General features: G+C 54.9%; 1 protein-coding gene across 4 annotated transcripts in view; it reads left to right on the top strand.

Annotated features, from left to right (window-relative positions):
• ELFN2 (extracellular leucine rich repeat and fibronectin type III domain containing 2) overlaps positions 1-7,540 on the top strand; it is a 55,229-nt gene extending 47,689 nt beyond the window's left edge. For all 4 annotated transcript variants that reach the window (XM_030545776.1, XM_030545787.1, XM_030545786.1 and 1 more), the window contains one exon: positions 3,460-7,540. In XM_030545776.1, coding sequence (XP_030401636.1) covers positions 3,999-6,404 — 2,406 coding nt within the window. In that variant the 5' untranslated portion in view covers positions 3,460-3,998 and the 3' untranslated portion in view covers positions 6,405-7,540. The remainder of the gene's footprint in view (positions 1-3,459) is intronic.
• Positions 7,541-16,225: the final 8,685 nt, after the last annotated feature.

The following is a 16,225-nucleotide window of genomic DNA, read 5'->3' as shown; positions in this document are numbered from 1 at the left end:
AATATTACCAAAAATTCCTACTTTGTCACAAAGGAAATTATCTGGGGGCCGCAACCCCCTGCTCTGGGAGGTGTGTCATCTTCCCCATGGGCCTGCCCTTCTTACCTGCATTTCCCTAGCACACCCCGTCCCACCACCCTAGTCTGCAGCTGCTTACTCCAACCTCTCCCCCCCTCCCGCACCATGCATATCAATTTCTCCCTTGCTGGGGCTTTGGAGAAACAAGAGGGAGGATCGTGGCCAAGTGTGGTGTCAGCACCTTCCCGGCCAATACTGAGGACACTGCTGTTTCCTGGGATTGTTGGACTCATCTGCTGGCTGATTTATAGCAGGGCTTGGCTGCAGGACAGTATGGTCAGCCTCCCCTCCCCTGAGTGGTGGATGCTTTTGCTGTGATGACAGAGGCAGGAACGGACAGAGGAAGAAGAGGCATCGTGTGATGCTCACCTGGAGGACAATGCAGGGGGTCACTCCAGGGGGAGGTAGGAGTCTGGTGAAACTTGCTGCAGGAATTTGAGGACCGGCCAGTTTATTGGCTAGGAACTGTGCGAAGTGCGAAGCTGCTGTCCCTTTGCATGGGAGAGGGACTGCATAGGGATCCAGCATGCGTACAGGCCAAGCACAGGGGGAGCAACAACTACAGCCACAGGGGACTAGTGTGCCATGGTGCCCACCAGCCCTTACAGGCAAACCTCCTCCTCGTCCCCCGTCCCCTGCACCAGCCACCAGCCAGATCTGACTTGCACAGGAAGGGGCTCCTCTGCACAAGTCACATTAGTGAGCCAGGCCTGCCTCTGTGAGAGAGGAACCTTGAGCCTGTCCTGACTGCTGCCTCCCCTTCAGCTGTGAAGGTGCCACCCTGCACCAGTGCTCGGGTAGCTCCGCACCCCAGAGCTGGCCCGGTGACTCGAGCCTGGTAGCTTGCAGCAGTTCCTGCTTTGCCGGCGGTTCCAGCCAACATAATGAAATGGACTGAAGGCAGTAGCAGCACGCCAGGGCTAAACAGAGTCTGGGCACTGTGTCCATGGTGAAGAGGGGTGTGGGTTGGCATTGGGAGACAACTAGCTGAGGGGAGGTTGCCAAGCCAAACAGTAGCAAAGGTGGAGGAACTTGTGTGTGAGAGGTTCCTCCCCTCCCCGCAAGGGGCTGCTTCCACAATGCACTTGAGGGTGTGTTGGGAGTATTGCTAGCAGGGCTTTCTCTGGAAACAATAAGTTTGTTTATCTGCTTATCCTGTTCCCTTGTGTTTGTGGAGTTGGCTGGCTGGGAAAGGGCACCTGCGAGCAGGGAACTCAGAGGGAGAGGGAGGGCCAAAGAGAACAGCCTAGGGGTGCAGGACAGCAAAAACCGCTCAGCCAGACCTAGGTAGGGAGAGAGCCAGCTCCAGTGGGAATGAGGGAAGAGAACTAGGAAGCGACAGGAACAAATCAACAGTGACCTGGCTGGGGCCAGCTGAGCCTCCTTCCCTCAACTCACTGGGGGATGTGGAGTCAGGGTATTATTTATCATTACATTAAGACTTGAAGATAGGAGGAGCCAGACCTTGGAAACCAGCACCACTTGCTACAGCACAGTTCCTGGCCAAAGCAAATCTGTGCTTCAGCCAGGGGCCGTTAGGTGATGGTCACAGGTGGTACAAGTGTGAAGGCCTCAGCCAGTCAGCGGTGGGGAAGGGGTCTTTTCCTCCATCTTGTCGGTTGGATCTCACTCGTCCTTTGCCCTTCCCCCACTCCTTCCTCCCCCTGCCCTCCCCTTTGGCTCTTGGCTTTCCTTTCTGGGTTATTGAATATGCAAGTGTCTCTCTCTGACACCATCTCTGATCCCTTAATCCAGCTGCCCTGGTAATTCTGCAGCCCTAGATCAGCTCAGATCTCTCCACAGACGTAAGCCTCCTTCTTCAAGGGTTTGCTTTTCTTCCCTGCTCACCCCCACCCCACCCCACCCGGCTGCTTCTTCATTCTATTTATGCCCTTCGGGTCTCTGCGTTGGAAATTGGTTGGGGTTTAGCAGCAAAGGGTTTAGCAATATCTTTACTGACTATCTCTGGAAAAAAGAAGAATGAAGAGAGAATCCTTAATCTTAAATAACTAAGATGCATTTTTTCCTCTTATTTCTTACAGCTCCCCCCACCTGTGCCCCAGTTGGAGAATGGGAATGTCTCCTTAGCCCTCAGTAGAGGGCACTCAGCTAAGGCTGGGAATGCACTGACAGCATAGTGGGAGAGGGGGTCAGAGTGAGAATGGGGATGTGTCAGCAGGGGGTGCTCCTGCATGGAACTGAGAAGTGTAGATCTGGCCAGAGAAGGGAGACAGCAGATGGCTCCTTGGCACCAGCAGGGGATCTCTCACACAAGTGGGGTGTGTTGGCAGCCCTTGGGAAGAGGGGATTCCAGGATGGAGCAGAGAGGATGTTGGCTTGGTGTCAGTAGGGGATGCTATTCTCCAGGTCAGGATGAGTCTCCGAGCCTGGGGGTGGGGGTGGCCGACGACGGGATAGCAATGTTTCCCTGCTACCAGCAGGGGGTGCTCTCCACGCTGGGGTAAAGTAGCTAATGATTCTTTCCCCTCATCCTGGTGAAGCTGGTTGGATTCTTTAACCAGCCTGGGCAGGAAATAGTGTGGTCTCCCTTCCTGGCAGTAGGCACCACGAGAGCACAAATAGATAAAATTAATAATACAGCATGTGCTGCCCATGTCACATGGATGCAGCTCTGTATACCTGTCCCATGCTAAGTACTGGAGCCAACCGTTGCTGGAGGGCTCTGCCTGACAGCCCCCATCTGCCCTGTGCCAACACACCCCTCTGCTCCAGCATGAGTCTCCGGTGCTCACAATCCCCTCTCCCCCGGTTCCAGACATCCCTCTCTGAGCCCTGCTCGCGAAGGCTGTGTTGTCCCCAACTCTTGCCTGCACTGAGACGAGGGAAGTATTTTCGGAACGAGAGTGGTTATACAAACAATTAATTATTTATCATTTTGCATCAAGGAAAAAAAACCTCATTTAGTTGGGATGCTTATTTATTTATCGTCGGCGTGCGCATGTTTATGTGCGGTGCGATTTCTGTTCTCTATGCCCGCAGCTGAAACTCCTTGGGGCTGGGTTGGCTTGGGTTGTGTTTTCTTTATGCTCTGGAGTTTTAAGCGGATCATAACACAGCCGAGTCCTTCCCTCTGTTCCATCCCACCTTCCCCCCTCCCCCGCCCCGCAACCAGGCTGTGATTCCATTACGTAACGAAACCCAAGTACCCTTCTGGCTATCACTGATACAAGATTATGTTGCAAGGGATCCCTTTGCCAAGGCTTATCAGCGTAGCAGGCAATACCGCCTCCCCCCACCCACAACGCTCTCTTCCTGCTCCTCCCTGTCCCCAAGAAACTAACAACCCTAGCTGTCTATTTCTGTATTTCAAAGCCCCCCTGACTGATGCCTCCTCTTGTCTCTCGTGTGTTTTCTTTCCAGATTCTGGTGACAGATGGATCTCTTTCTCGCTCGCTCTCTAGCTCTCTATATTTTTGTTTTCAAGATGTTTGATCTGAAGTTCTGAAGCATCTCGGAGGGGACCCAGGCGAGGAGGAGGAGGAGCACCCTCCGGAGCCCAGCGACAGAAGAGGCAGCTCCTCCGGGTCACCTCCGTGGTGGTGGGGGAAGGCGGGGAGGGTGTGTGTGTGTGGGTGTTGTTCCTGAGCCTCCAAGAAGATCTGTTGTTTAATTTTTGTTTTGTTTTAAAGAGAAGCACAGATTTCCACTCTCCCCTGCCCCTTTCCTGGATTGGGAGCGGCAGGAAGGAGTGGATTTTGCCCCCTGCTGTTCTACACCCCGGGGTTGGCGCAGAGGGAAAGAAAAATGTCGGTGATGGCACTGGATAGAACTGAGGTGACTGTGCCCTCCTGCCGCTAACCAGCAAGAGAGCGTCGCCTCTTGTCCGCTCCCTTTGCTCTTCGGAAGCTTGTTTTCTTTTTTGCCTGCGGGGGAGTGGGAGGGGGGCACTGTATCCGAACATGCTGCACCTGGGCTTGTGGGCAGCCACCCTGCTCTGTGTGTTGTCCCCCGGCACGGTGCGCGGCGACTGCTGGCTGATCGAGGGGGACAAGGGTTACGTGTGGCTGGCCATCTGCAGCCAGAACCAGCCTCCCTACGAGACCATCCCCCAGCACATCAACAGCACAGTGCACGATCTGCGCCTGAATGAAAACAAGCTCAAGGTGGTGCTGTACTCCTCCCTCAACCGCTTCAGCAACCTTACCGACCTGAACCTGACCAAGAATGAGATCTCCTACATTGAGGACGGGGCCTTCATGGGCCAGGCCAACTTGCAGGTCCTGCAGCTGGGCTACAACAAGCTCACTAACCTGACAGAGGGCATGCTGCGCGGCATGGCCAGGCTGCAGTTCCTCTTCGTGCAGCACAACCTGATTGAGGTGGTTACACCCACCGCTTTCTCCGAGTGCCCCAGCCTGATCAGCATCGACCTGTCCTCCAACCGGCTCAGCAGGCTGGAGGGGAACACCTTCACCAGCCTGAGCAACCTGATGGTGTGCGAGCTAGCTGGCAACCCCTTCAACTGTGACTGCAGCCTCTACAGCTTCCTTACCTGGCTGGTGGTCTTCAACAACGTCACCAAGAACTACGACCGGCTGCAGTGCGAGACCCCCCGGGAGTTCGCCGGCTACCCTCTCCTAATGCCTCGACCCCACCACAACCGCAATGCCATCACCATCTTCCAATCCATGTGCCGGGGAGGCACCATCCCATCCCTCTCAAGGATCAACCCCACCCCCTACACGCCTGACTCCCAGAGAGACCTGGATGAGAACTCGGGGTTCAACCCTGGGGACTTCCTCTCCGTCGAGCCCCCGGCCTCCTCCACCACCGACTCCTCATTCAACCCCAGCATCAAGCTGCACCACGTGACCATCACCTCAGCCACCTTGGTGGTGACAATCCCCTCACCCTTCAGCAAGATGTATGTGCTGGTCCAGTACAACAACAGCTACGTCTCTGATGTCACAACCCTGAAGAACAAGAAGGAGTATGTCACTCTTAGCAAGCTGAAGGCCCACACAGACTACACCTTCTGTGTGGCCTCCATCCGCAACTCCAAGCGCTACAACCACACCTGCCTGTCCTTTGCCACCAGGAGCAAGGGGAGGGAGGACCCAGTGCCCAATACCTCCACCACCACTCACTACATTATGACCATCCTGGGCTGCCTCTTTGGGATGGTCATCGTCCTGGGGGTGGTGTACTACTGTCTGAGGAAGCGAAGGATGCAGGAAGAGAAGCAGAAGTCCCTCAATGTTAAGAAGACCATCCTGGAGATGCGCTACGGCTCGGATATAGACACCAGCTCCATCGTCCACTCTTCGCAGAAGCTGGGCGAGCCGCCCGTCATCCCTGTCTCGCGGATGTCCTCCATCCCTTCCATGATCGGGGAGAAGCTGCCCCCGTCCAAGTCAATGGAGGCTGGGATGGAGACCCCCAAAGTTACTACCAAGGGCAACTACATTGAGGTGCGGACGGGTGGCGGGGATGCCCTGGAGAGAGCCCAGCGGGACGACGATCTGCGTGAGCTTGACAACGGCCAAGGCTCAGCAGCTGAGATCTCCACCATCGCCAAGGAGGTAGACAAGGTCAACCAGATCATCAACAACTGCATTGATGCCCTCAAGTTGGATACAGCCTCCTTCCTGGGAGGAGGGAGCGGCGTCGACTCGGACATGGCATTTGAGTGCCAGTCCATCCCTGCCAGCTCCTCAGGTGGTCTGGAGCGGCCTGGCTTCCTGTCACCACCCTACAAGGAGAGCTCCCACCACCCCCTGCAGCGCCAGCTGAGCGCGGATGCGGCTGTGGCCAGGAAGACCTGCAGCGTCTCATCCAGCGGCTCCATCAAGAGTGCCAAGGTCTTCAGCCTTGACGTGCCAGACCACCCGCCAATGAGTAAGTCGGATTCCAAGTATATCGAGAAAGGCAGCCCACTCAACAGCCCCCTGGATCGTCTTCCCCTGGTGTCCCCGGGCGCCATCCACCACCTAGAGGTCAAACCTTCTTACCATTGCAGCGAGCACCGACATTCCTTCCCGGCTCTGTACTACGAGGAGAGTGCCGACACCCTGAGCCAGCGGGTGTCGTTCCTTAAGCCGCTCTCCCGCTCCAAGCGGGACTCCACATACTCCCAGCTCTCCCCCAGACACTACTTCTCGGGCTACTCCTCCAGCCCTGAGTACTCATCTGAGAGCACCCACAAGATCTGGGAGCGCTTCCGGCCTTACAAGAAGCACCACCGGGAGGAGGTTTACATGGCAGCTGGCCACGCCCTGCGGAAGAAAGTCCAGTTTGCCAAGGACGAGGATCTGCACGACATCCTGGATTACTGGAAAGGCGTCTCCGCTCAGCAGAAGTTGTGACTCTCTCTTTAAAAGGAAAGAAAAGAACCCAACAGCCACCAACAAAAGAACCACTTGACTGTGAACAAAAACCGAACAGGCCCCTCCCTCATGACAAAAACGAACCAAGAACCATTTCTTACAAAGTTTACAAAAAAAAAAAAAAAGAAAGACAGAAAGCAAACAAAAAACAGACTCCCGCGGTGAATTGTCTCTCCTGTGTTATGGGGACCACTGTTCCTCCTGCAGCTGGTTGGGAGGAGCCGCTTGCTTTGACACTGTGGTAATGACGCTGATGGGCTAACGGGAGGGAAGGATGAAGAGGGGGTTAGGCATGGGCGGGGGGCAGAGAAGGATGCTAACCAGGCCTAGACTAAACCACTAACCATCGCTTTTATGTTCCTGTTGTTATTTTGTTCCAGATTGTGGGGGTTTTTAAGGATGGGGGTGGGGCTCCTGCTTACTCCCTTGGGGGGCGGCCCCCACCAAGAGAAAATGGGAGATGTCACCAAACAAAGAGCCCCTCCCTGTCATTTTAAGGGTTTTGGGTCTTCAAGGCTTCCTCCCACCTCCCCAAGACTTGTGGGGTTTCTACAGACTCTAGCATGTAACTGGAGGCTCTCTCTCCTTTTCCTCCACCTCGGACTCCATTAGGGTTCCCTGAGCTTGGGGGGTTGGGTCCCTGGCTCATGGCCACATCAGCTTCCCTCGTTCACTGAGGAAGGGCACATAGCACAGGGCTCTCCCTGCCTCCGGTGCATTTCAGAAGAGAGGTCACCGGCTTTCTAAGGCCCTGGGGAGCCCCCAGCCCCAGCCCCAGCCCCAGCCAAACAGTCCAGTTGTCTTCCAGGAAATGCTGGGGAGCATGTTCTCTGGCATGGCAAAGTGGGGTTTGCTAATGGCAGGGTGATGGGGGAGCAGGGAAGAAGACGGGAATTCCCAACTGCGCTGAGATCTGAAGGGTTCCCCTTCTCACCCCACCTCTGCCCCACCCCAGAGCTGGGAAGGGGCACGCATCTCCCACCTCCATTTGTGCTGCAGGTTCTGCACCCCCACCCTGTGCTTTGGGGGTGGGGGATCAGACCCTTGAGGAGGGCCTAGGGCAGTGGTCTCCAAACTTTTTTGATCGCGCACCCCTATCAGTAAAAAATTTTTGAGCACGCACCCCCTGCTGCACTGCAGGGCCGGCTCTACCATTTTTGCCACCTCGACCAAAAAACCCCAAAAACCTCTCGGCCTCCCACCCAAACTGCCAAAGCAGAAAAAAAAAAAGGGGCTCAGACTCCCACCCAAACTGCCGAAGTGGTGCTCTCCAGTGGCGCTCCTCCTGCCGCGCACCCTGAATGATCCTCTTGCGCCCCCTACTTTGGAGACCACTGGCCCAGGGAAGGAATAACAATCACAGGATGCTCCTATGCCTCCTCCCAACCAGCTAGACCAGAGCAGGGCCCCCTCTCCCTGGGGACCAAGGGGGTAGAATGAGTGTATGTGACCAGGGGCAGCTCTCTATTGCCCACTACACTGGATGTGTAAAAAGGCTGGATCTGGAGAGGACAATGTGTGGGACCTGGATTCGACACAGATGGGGCACATGTGCCTCCTATGGATAGGCGAGAGCTTGGAGAAGGGTAAAATGTGGGAGGGAGGAAGAGAGAGTGGGGAATGGCCAGGGGAAAGGGGGTACAGCCCAGGAGATTGGTTCCAGGGCAAGGGGACGGGGGGTGGGGGGGGTACAGCCTTGAGGGATGATTTCCTGGGCCCTCCCTTTGTGGGCTCTGCCATGGAGGTTGTATTGGGATGGGAGAGTTATCAGCTCCTGGGCTGAGCTCTCTTACTGCCCTCTGCAAAACTCCAACAGACCTCTTCCTCTGTATTGGGCTGGTCCTCTGTGCCACTCGCCATGGTGCCCACCCATCAGAGGGAAATCCTCAATGTGCCTGCAAACCCCACATGCCCAGCCCGCTCCCCTCCCAGCACTGCTCCCTGGCGCTTGGGCCCTAGCTCCCTGCCAGTTGGGGAGAGGTGTGGGGGGGGGGCTACAGCCCACTGCCCTCCCTTCCCCCTCTGAACAAACCAACAAAGCACAATCTTTTGCACCCACTAAATCCCTGGCCGTGTCCTTTGTGGGGGAGCCTGCTTGTGGGGAGGGGGTTGTTTCAAGTGCAACTGGCTGCCCCTCTCCCCAACCTTTGACAATCTTTCCCCTTTTTCAGATGGGAGCAAGGCAGAGGCCAAGGTCTCCCCTTCCTCCTGTCCAACACTGTCTGAGCTTGTCTCTCCAAGGGGAGGCCGCATTGCGACTGGCTCCAGCCTCTGTCCCCAGGCCACGCACAGAGCCTGAGAGGCGGGTGTTCCCTCTGAGGAGCTGCTCAGAGCCCAGGGGATGGTCAGAGGCACTGGCTGGGGTGTAGCCAGGTGGAGAGAACAGGGGGAGCGGAAAAAAAAAGCGGCCACTTGCTGTGGCGCTTTTACTGATGGGGTGGCGCTCCGGGTCTTCGGCAGTACTTCAGCGGCGGGACCTTCACTCGCTCCGCAGGTCTTCGGCGGCATTTCTGCGGTGAAGCTTTAGTGCTGCTGAAGACACTCAAAGCGAGTGAAGGGCCCGCCACTGAAGTACCGCTGAAGACCCAGAGTGCTGCCCCATCAGTAAAAGTGCCGCAGCGGGTGGCGCCTTTTTTTTCCCTGCTCTCGGGTGAGTAAGATTAAAAAGGCAGCACTTGTGCTCAGTGGGGGAGTGGCCGCTGCCCTGCTGTCCCCCTAGCTACGCTACTGGCTGTGTTGCAGGGTGAGGGCTAGGAGAGACAAGAGTACAGGGCACGGGTATCTCTCCACAGCAGCCACTGGGCACAGGTACCAGTATCCGTCAGACAGCTTGGATCCTAATAATAGGAGCTAGTTAGTATAAACAGATTCTCATATGCGGTGGTGGTGTAGCCCTGTTGGTCCTGGGATAGGAGAGAGACAAGGTGGGTGAGGTAATAGCTTTAATTGGACCAACTTCTGTTGGTGAGAGAGACCAGCTCTCCAGCCATTGACCTCACCCGCCTAGTCTGTCAAAAGAGATTCTCGGCTATTAGTGGGCAATAGCACCATCCAGTGGCGGGTGTGGTATATCCCAGGGGATTATTTCATGTGGAGATTGCAAAGTGTATTCCCTATGGAGCTCCTAGGGAAGGGATCTTGGGGCATAGTCCTTATGACAATTCCAATGTTAAATACCCTAATGCAACCCCAGACCTCTCTGCTTGTCAGCATGCATGGGCTATTTTGCCAAGCATTGACCCCGGTCGTAACTCAGCCCCTCTGCCCCCCGAGCTTGAGTAGTGAGGGAGGGTGCATGGGGATTGGAGGTTCAGAACAACTCCAGGGGGCACACGAAACAAGGGAGCCTGCAGAGGAAGGGAAGGGGTTAGATGATGCTGACTCCCATCATTTCAGGAAAGGGTGAGAACCTGCTGGGGGGTTGACGGGGGACCAAGTCCTGTGAATTCCCTGTCCTGTTATCTTTCTCTCCCCTCTGCTTTCCCTCAATGGTACTGCCAGTGCCTGGGAAGTCCCATAAGCTATTCCACGTGGCCACATGGTGTGGGGTGAGCTGGGGGGCTATACTTTGCCAGGATCTCAGCTCCCGTTCCATCCCCATGGGGAAGAAAGGAGATGGAGAATAAGGGTGGGTGGGTGAAGGAGTGGGGGGTTGCGGCTGATCTCCTGGAAGGAGAAACTCCTCCTGTTGCCTGGGGTGGGTTCGAAGGGGTGTGCAACCCAAGCTCCTTCTGCCCCACAGTGACCCCCAGCCTTGGGGTCGTGGAGGGAAGGTTTGCACAAGAGGACTGTTCTGAGGGGATGGGAGGGGGAACAGCCCACCCCTCCTCCCCACCGCTGGCTGGCGAATGGGAAGGACAGCCAGCGAAGTACACACACACTATGGCTGAAATGAGCAGATCTAACCTTATCTTTGCATGATGATTTGACTGTATTTTTCTGAGCAAACACCTGTTGTGTATGTGCCAGTTCGTTGAGATTTAACCCCTTCCCTCTCCCTAGTCCCTCCCCTCCCCACCCTCACCCCGTTGTGATTGGATGAGAGAATTAAGATCTTTGGAGGGAGCGGATGCGAATGAAAACCCAAGCCAGATGTCCCACTGAACGATGCCCCAGCCCTTCATTCTGCTCCTATCCAGCCCCCTCACCCCATCCCCTGCATGTTTCCTAGCTCCTGGTTAGGGTAGTGGCTACATCACGATCAAGTGTGATGGGGCTGGCCCTGCAGCCCTTGCTCACTCTTGTGGTTGTTAGCCCCTCCTCCTCCGGCCCCCACTGTTGTCAGTAGAGCCACTTGCATGAGCAAAGCCCCCTGCATCTGCTCCAGCCTGAACCCACAAGTGAGGCCTGTCAGGGGAGAGACAGAGCCTTGGTTTGGGGTGGCAGGGAGTGCCCCAGCTTTGAGGACCCCTCTGATGTCTTCAGGCCTGATCTCTGAAGTCAATGGAAAGACTCCTGCTGACTTGAGTGGGCTTTGGAGACAACCCTTTCCATCCCCTCCCACCTCCAGATAGCTGGCAGGGTGGAGCTTGGCCAGGGTGCACTGTGGTGGAACGGCTAATGCCTTTGGGATGGAGGGATGTGTTAAGGGGGCTGCCCTGAGTCTCCTGCCCTGTCTGCAGTTCCTGCGCCTCCCACTGTCAAGCTGTGAAACCACTCAGAGGAAAGGGTTTCCTTGGGGCAGACTCAGAGCCTGAAGCTTATGGCTAGTTTCTTGCTTTGTTTCTGTGCTGGTGGAGAGAACCCAGGATTCATTCCAGGGGGGACAGGAATCTCTGCTCAATTGGAAGGAGCAGAACTGGATTCCTGTGCCTCTGGGATGGACGGTGGGTGCAGCCCCCCCCCGGAAGAAGGGGAAGAACTGGATTCCTGTGCCCCTGCAATGGACTCTGAACCCTAAGTGGATTGTTGTTCCCCTTGCAAGAGATGCTAAGTTCAGCCCCCGCTTGTTCTGTAGTGCTCACTCCTTGCTGCCCTGCGTCCTATGTCGTACAATTCCTCCCGAGGCATGTGTGAAATATTCATGAACAACAAATGAAAATTAATGTCAAGAAATGCTGGCTGAGGCGGTGTCCATGTGTTTGCAATGCTAATCAGTGCCCGCCAGAGTCTCTCTGAGGCAGCTCACAAGGAGAAGGGGCACAGGGGAGCGGGAATGGGCAGCAGAAAGCAAGAGGAGGGATGGATGGAAAGGGTCAGATGGATGGGATGGATGGATGGGAGGGGTCAGAGAGGAGGGAGGGATGGGACGAGACAGGAGGGAAAGAGATGAGAGGGGAAGGTAGGAGGTGGGGGAGTTGGAGCAATGGAGGGGAGGTGGAAGAGGGAGAGGGGACAGTGGAAAGGAGAGAAAAGGGTGGGGATGCTGGAGAGGAGAAAGTGGGTGGGGGCAGGGAAGAAGGGTGAGGTTGACAGAGAGGAGGAGGAGTTGGGATGATGGAAGGTAAGGGGTGACAGTATATGAAGGGAGGATAAACGAGGGATGGCAAAGATGTAGAGGTGGGACTAGGGGATGGGTGTCAGGTGAGGAGAGGAAGTGACAGGGCTGGGATGGACTGGTGGAGAAAACAAAGAGGGAAGAGAGGATGGAGGAGACCGAAGTGATTGAATGGAGGAGCAGATAGGATATCTGAGAGGCAGTAGTGGAGGATCAGATGACAGAGTAGTATCTAGGAGGCTGGGTTGATGGGGTAGCTCTGGCCCCTCTTTGTGGGTACCATGCCACTTCCTAGTAGGGCTGGACGCAGGCAGCAGCGTGGCAGGGAGCTGGCACTTAGAGCAAGGGGCCAAGTGGGGACATTCACAGCACCGCACTGGAAGGCTAGCCCAATCGAACTGTGAGTAGACGCATATCTTGGAACGCTCCCCCTCCGTGGATGCCTCTGTTGGTGAAAATCCTCCCAGATCCTCCAATCTGGAACCTTCCCACTGCAACTCCCATGCCTCAGCCTGGGATGTAGGGGGTTCCCCTGCATAGCTCAGTATGGGGAATGCATAGCAAGTTCTGCTACCCAACGGGAGGCACCTTGGGGTGGCCAACCAGTGCCTGGCACACATCAAGTTGCCCAGATTTGTAGGGCATCCCTTCCTGGCCAAAGGCATTCCAAGGAATATGGGAACACGTATTTGATAACAGGCTCCTCACTCTAGCACAGAAAGGTGTAACACGATCCAATGGCTGTAAGTGGAAGCTCAACAAATTCAGGCTGGAAATAAGGTGGACGTTTTTGACAGCGAGGGTATTTGACTATTAGGACAACTTACCGAGGGTCGTGGTGGAGTCTCCATCACTGGCAATTTTTCAATCAGGATTGGCTGTTTTTCTAAAAAATCTGTTCTAGGAATTAATCTAGTGAAGTTCTCTGGTCAATGTTATAAGGAGGGCAGGCTAGATGATCACCATGGTCACTTCTGGCCTTGGGATCTGTGTCTCTCTGAACAAGGCAAGCTATTGGTGGTGGTGGTGGGTTGTTCTTAACTCATCTCCCGGTGGGGATCTGCTGTGTTGGAGAATCCTGTTCCTTCCCTTCCCTCCCCTGGAGGTTTCTTGATGTTTTACCCCAGGAGGGAAGAGTAGAGTCTGTGACACATTGAAATCTCTTGTGGCACTGGCCTGTCTCTGTACCTCACCCCCACCAGACTTCCTGCCCCCACACTGCCAGGGGCTGTCTCTGTGCTGCTCCTCCCAACCCTCTCTGGGTGGGATGCCTCCATCTCCTCTCCTTTTCCTGGAAGGGATGGATTTCCCCTTGTCCTCTGCTCCCTCCTTCCTCCCATTAGGCCACACCATCATAGGGACACTTGGCCTTTGCCTCCACTTCCCCACCCACATGAGGCCTTGCTCTTAGGTGACCCCTGCTCTAGAAATCTCATTTCCTCTGCCCCTGGGTACACTGGGGAGAAGGCTGGTTGTGAGGGGTGGGGTCAGCCCAGCTCTCCCACCCACATGGCTTTGTCACAAGAACAACACCAGAGGGCCAGAGAAGGGCAGAGATCCAGAAGATCCCTCTCCAGTGCCCACACCATGCACCCCTTGAATGTAATTCAGATCCAGAGGCAGCTGCCCGGATTGGTTCCTCGCCAGCTGCTCCTGTCCCTCCTCCTGTAATGACCCTGTGACCCTTGGTTGTGTACAAACACATTTTATTTTTATCTTTTTATTTGTATCCCCTCCCCCCTTGTTTTAAACTGAATGGCACGAAATCATTTTTCCTCAACTTGGAGATTCCTGTATGGAGAAAATCAATTTCTATATTTGCAATAAATTTCTTATTAAAAAAAAAAGCAAACAAAAAACAAACAAAACAAAATGAGCAAGTCTGTGTGTGAGTCTGCTTGTCTCTTGCAGCCCGGGGTGGGATGGAGTTGGGGAGGGACACTTCCTGGGATGGGGGAGTGACCATAGGATGCACTGCTGAGAAAGTCGAGGTGGGGGTGGGGAGTGACGGAAATGAGCTTGGGAAGGGAAAGAGCAAGATGAATGGCTGAATTTGCAGTGCTGTTTAGCACCCAGCAGATTCCACTGAGAACAAAGGCATGCCCATGTCGCCTGCATCTCTGCTCTTGCCCCGCATCTGCTCCATTTGTCCACTGCCTCTCTCCAAGTCTACCCCATTTCCCTCCTACATCCCACCTCCTCCCATGTCTTGTTGGCACCGTCCTTTACCCTGCATCCTGGTCCTTTCTGTTCCTTCCATCCCACACCCAGTTCACTCCCCACTTTGTTGCCCTGCCCCCTGTAACTTTGCACCCCTGGGTTCCAGGTCCCCTTCTGCTATTTCCATGTCCAATTTCTCCAAGGTCTGTGTGTTCTCCAGGGCTTCTCATACTATTTTTGTGCTTGTAGATTCGATTGCACGCATCTAATTACAACTTTTGAGCAGCCTCTACTTCCTATCTGTATCAGCAAAAGCAAATGAGCCAGCCCTCAGATGTACAGATTTTACAATCTGGGCTGGGAAGGGAAGGTGGCCCGAACACACTTTCTGTTCCACCCTGATCTCAGGACTGCTGGGGACTGACCCTGCTCCAGCCTAATGCAGAGCAGCCTTGGAGATGCTCTAAGTTATGCCTTCTTCAGCCAGCCAGTACACTGACAGTGTTATGTGCGATTCTTCATCCCCTTCCTCTCCAGATATGTTCCTTTCCTGTCCTGACATCACTTTCCAGGGAGTGGGGTATTATGGTTACAGCAGCTGTGCCTCACCCAGGGATTCCTATGTGTTAGGAGGAGTCCCTGGGTGCCCTTCTAGGGTACCTGGCTGGCCGTTCTGAGAATTCAACTCACTACATCTAGATTACATGTAGAGATACAAAGGACAGGCCTGGGGAGCCCCACTGAGCATGGGAAGGACTAGGAGGACTCGAGGAGGTGAGCATGATCTCGTAAGAAAGAGGAGTAGGCCTGGATGTAATCAAGGCCCTGTGTACACCACAGAAGGGTGTTACAAGCTCTCTGGATTCTGCATCACAAGGGAGCTGAGGGATCTATGGCTGTTAAATACACATCTGGGAGGGTTTAATGAATTAAATATAACCATTAACAATCCAGTCAGGACAGTAGCCTCTGGCATTTATTTTGAAATTAGATTTTGTTCATGTTGGCCCCACGTTCTCTCTGTCTGATATAGCAGAGGTTTGGGTCAGCATGTCACAGGGTGGCTGGCCCTTAGTTTAAGGCAAGATGGGTCTGAGCCGGCCTGTGTTGCCAACAGTTCTCCCCAGGTGGGGAAAATGAAGGTAGTCAGGTGACTCAGTCAGGCCTCTGGGATGGATAAAGAAGACACCTGGAGAGAGCACTGGCTGAAGTTGAGGGCCATAGTAGTGGTGATGCAAAGAGCAAGAAGGCTCCTTCAGAAGACCTTGAGCTAGCCGGGGAAGGTTGTTTTGCCTGTTGCCCTGCCCTGTGATCTGGCCTCCGAGCCATGGCAGCAGGTAGGCAGAATGCAGTACATTGCAGTGTTGCTATTTCTCTGGTTTTTTTTTCTTTTTCTCCTTACTACCAGTGACAGGATCTGGGCAGGGACTGACCAGTCTGGGATGGTATGAGAAGCTCCAGTCCTGTAGGGAATTTGAGCCCTTTGAATATCTGCTGGTCACCTGGGACTGGGCAATGGATCAGAACTGCTACAGGCAGAGCCCTCTGTCTCTCCCCATCCCCTCAGCACCCTGGTGCTCTCCTGGCAGGAGGGGAGGCAAAGCAGAAAGAGTAAGAGTTCTGCAGCACAGGGGGGGCTTGGGTCCTACCCCTCCCCTACCCTCCTGTGACCAGTGGGGATGGGACAGTGCCCCCCTTTTCCTCTCTCTCCCTGCATAGCCCTGAGCCTAGGAAGGGGTGGAGGAATGAACAATCCCTGCATCTTCCCCCTTGCTTGTTAGGGGGAGAGGGAATCCTGCAGCAGACCACCCAGGCCTGGGAAAGGAGGGTAAAGAATCCTAGGAGGAGCAGAGGTGAGGTGGGGGCTGAATTGGAGGAGGCAGGAGCTGAGGGGGGCACAACTGGGGGTGGAGGAGACTGATGGAGGTGCTGAAACTAGGTGGATGGGGGCAGAATTAATTGCTGGGCAGATATGGGGCGAGAGCTCCTGCAGCAGGGGCTGAAATCCTGTTACCTGGTAACACGGAGTGAGCAGCGCTGTCACACACACGATGAGCAAGGGGCGTTTAGAAATCAGAGATGGCCCAGAAACCAACCCCACACTTTAATCTAAACTCCCCCCTACCAACTTGAGATTTTTTTGGGGGGGTCCAACTCCTGACTTTGGCTCTCTTGAGCCTGGTGTTACCGCTGCACCCCAGCA

Source organism: Gopherus evgoodei, chromosome 1 (assembly GCF_007399415.2).
Source record: "Gopherus evgoodei ecotype Sinaloan lineage chromosome 1, rGopEvg1_v1.p, whole genome shotgun sequence".
Classification (NCBI taxonomy): domain Eukaryota; kingdom Metazoa; phylum Chordata; order Testudines; family Testudinidae; genus Gopherus; species Gopherus evgoodei.
This window is presented reverse-complemented; position numbering and strand designations above follow the sequence as displayed.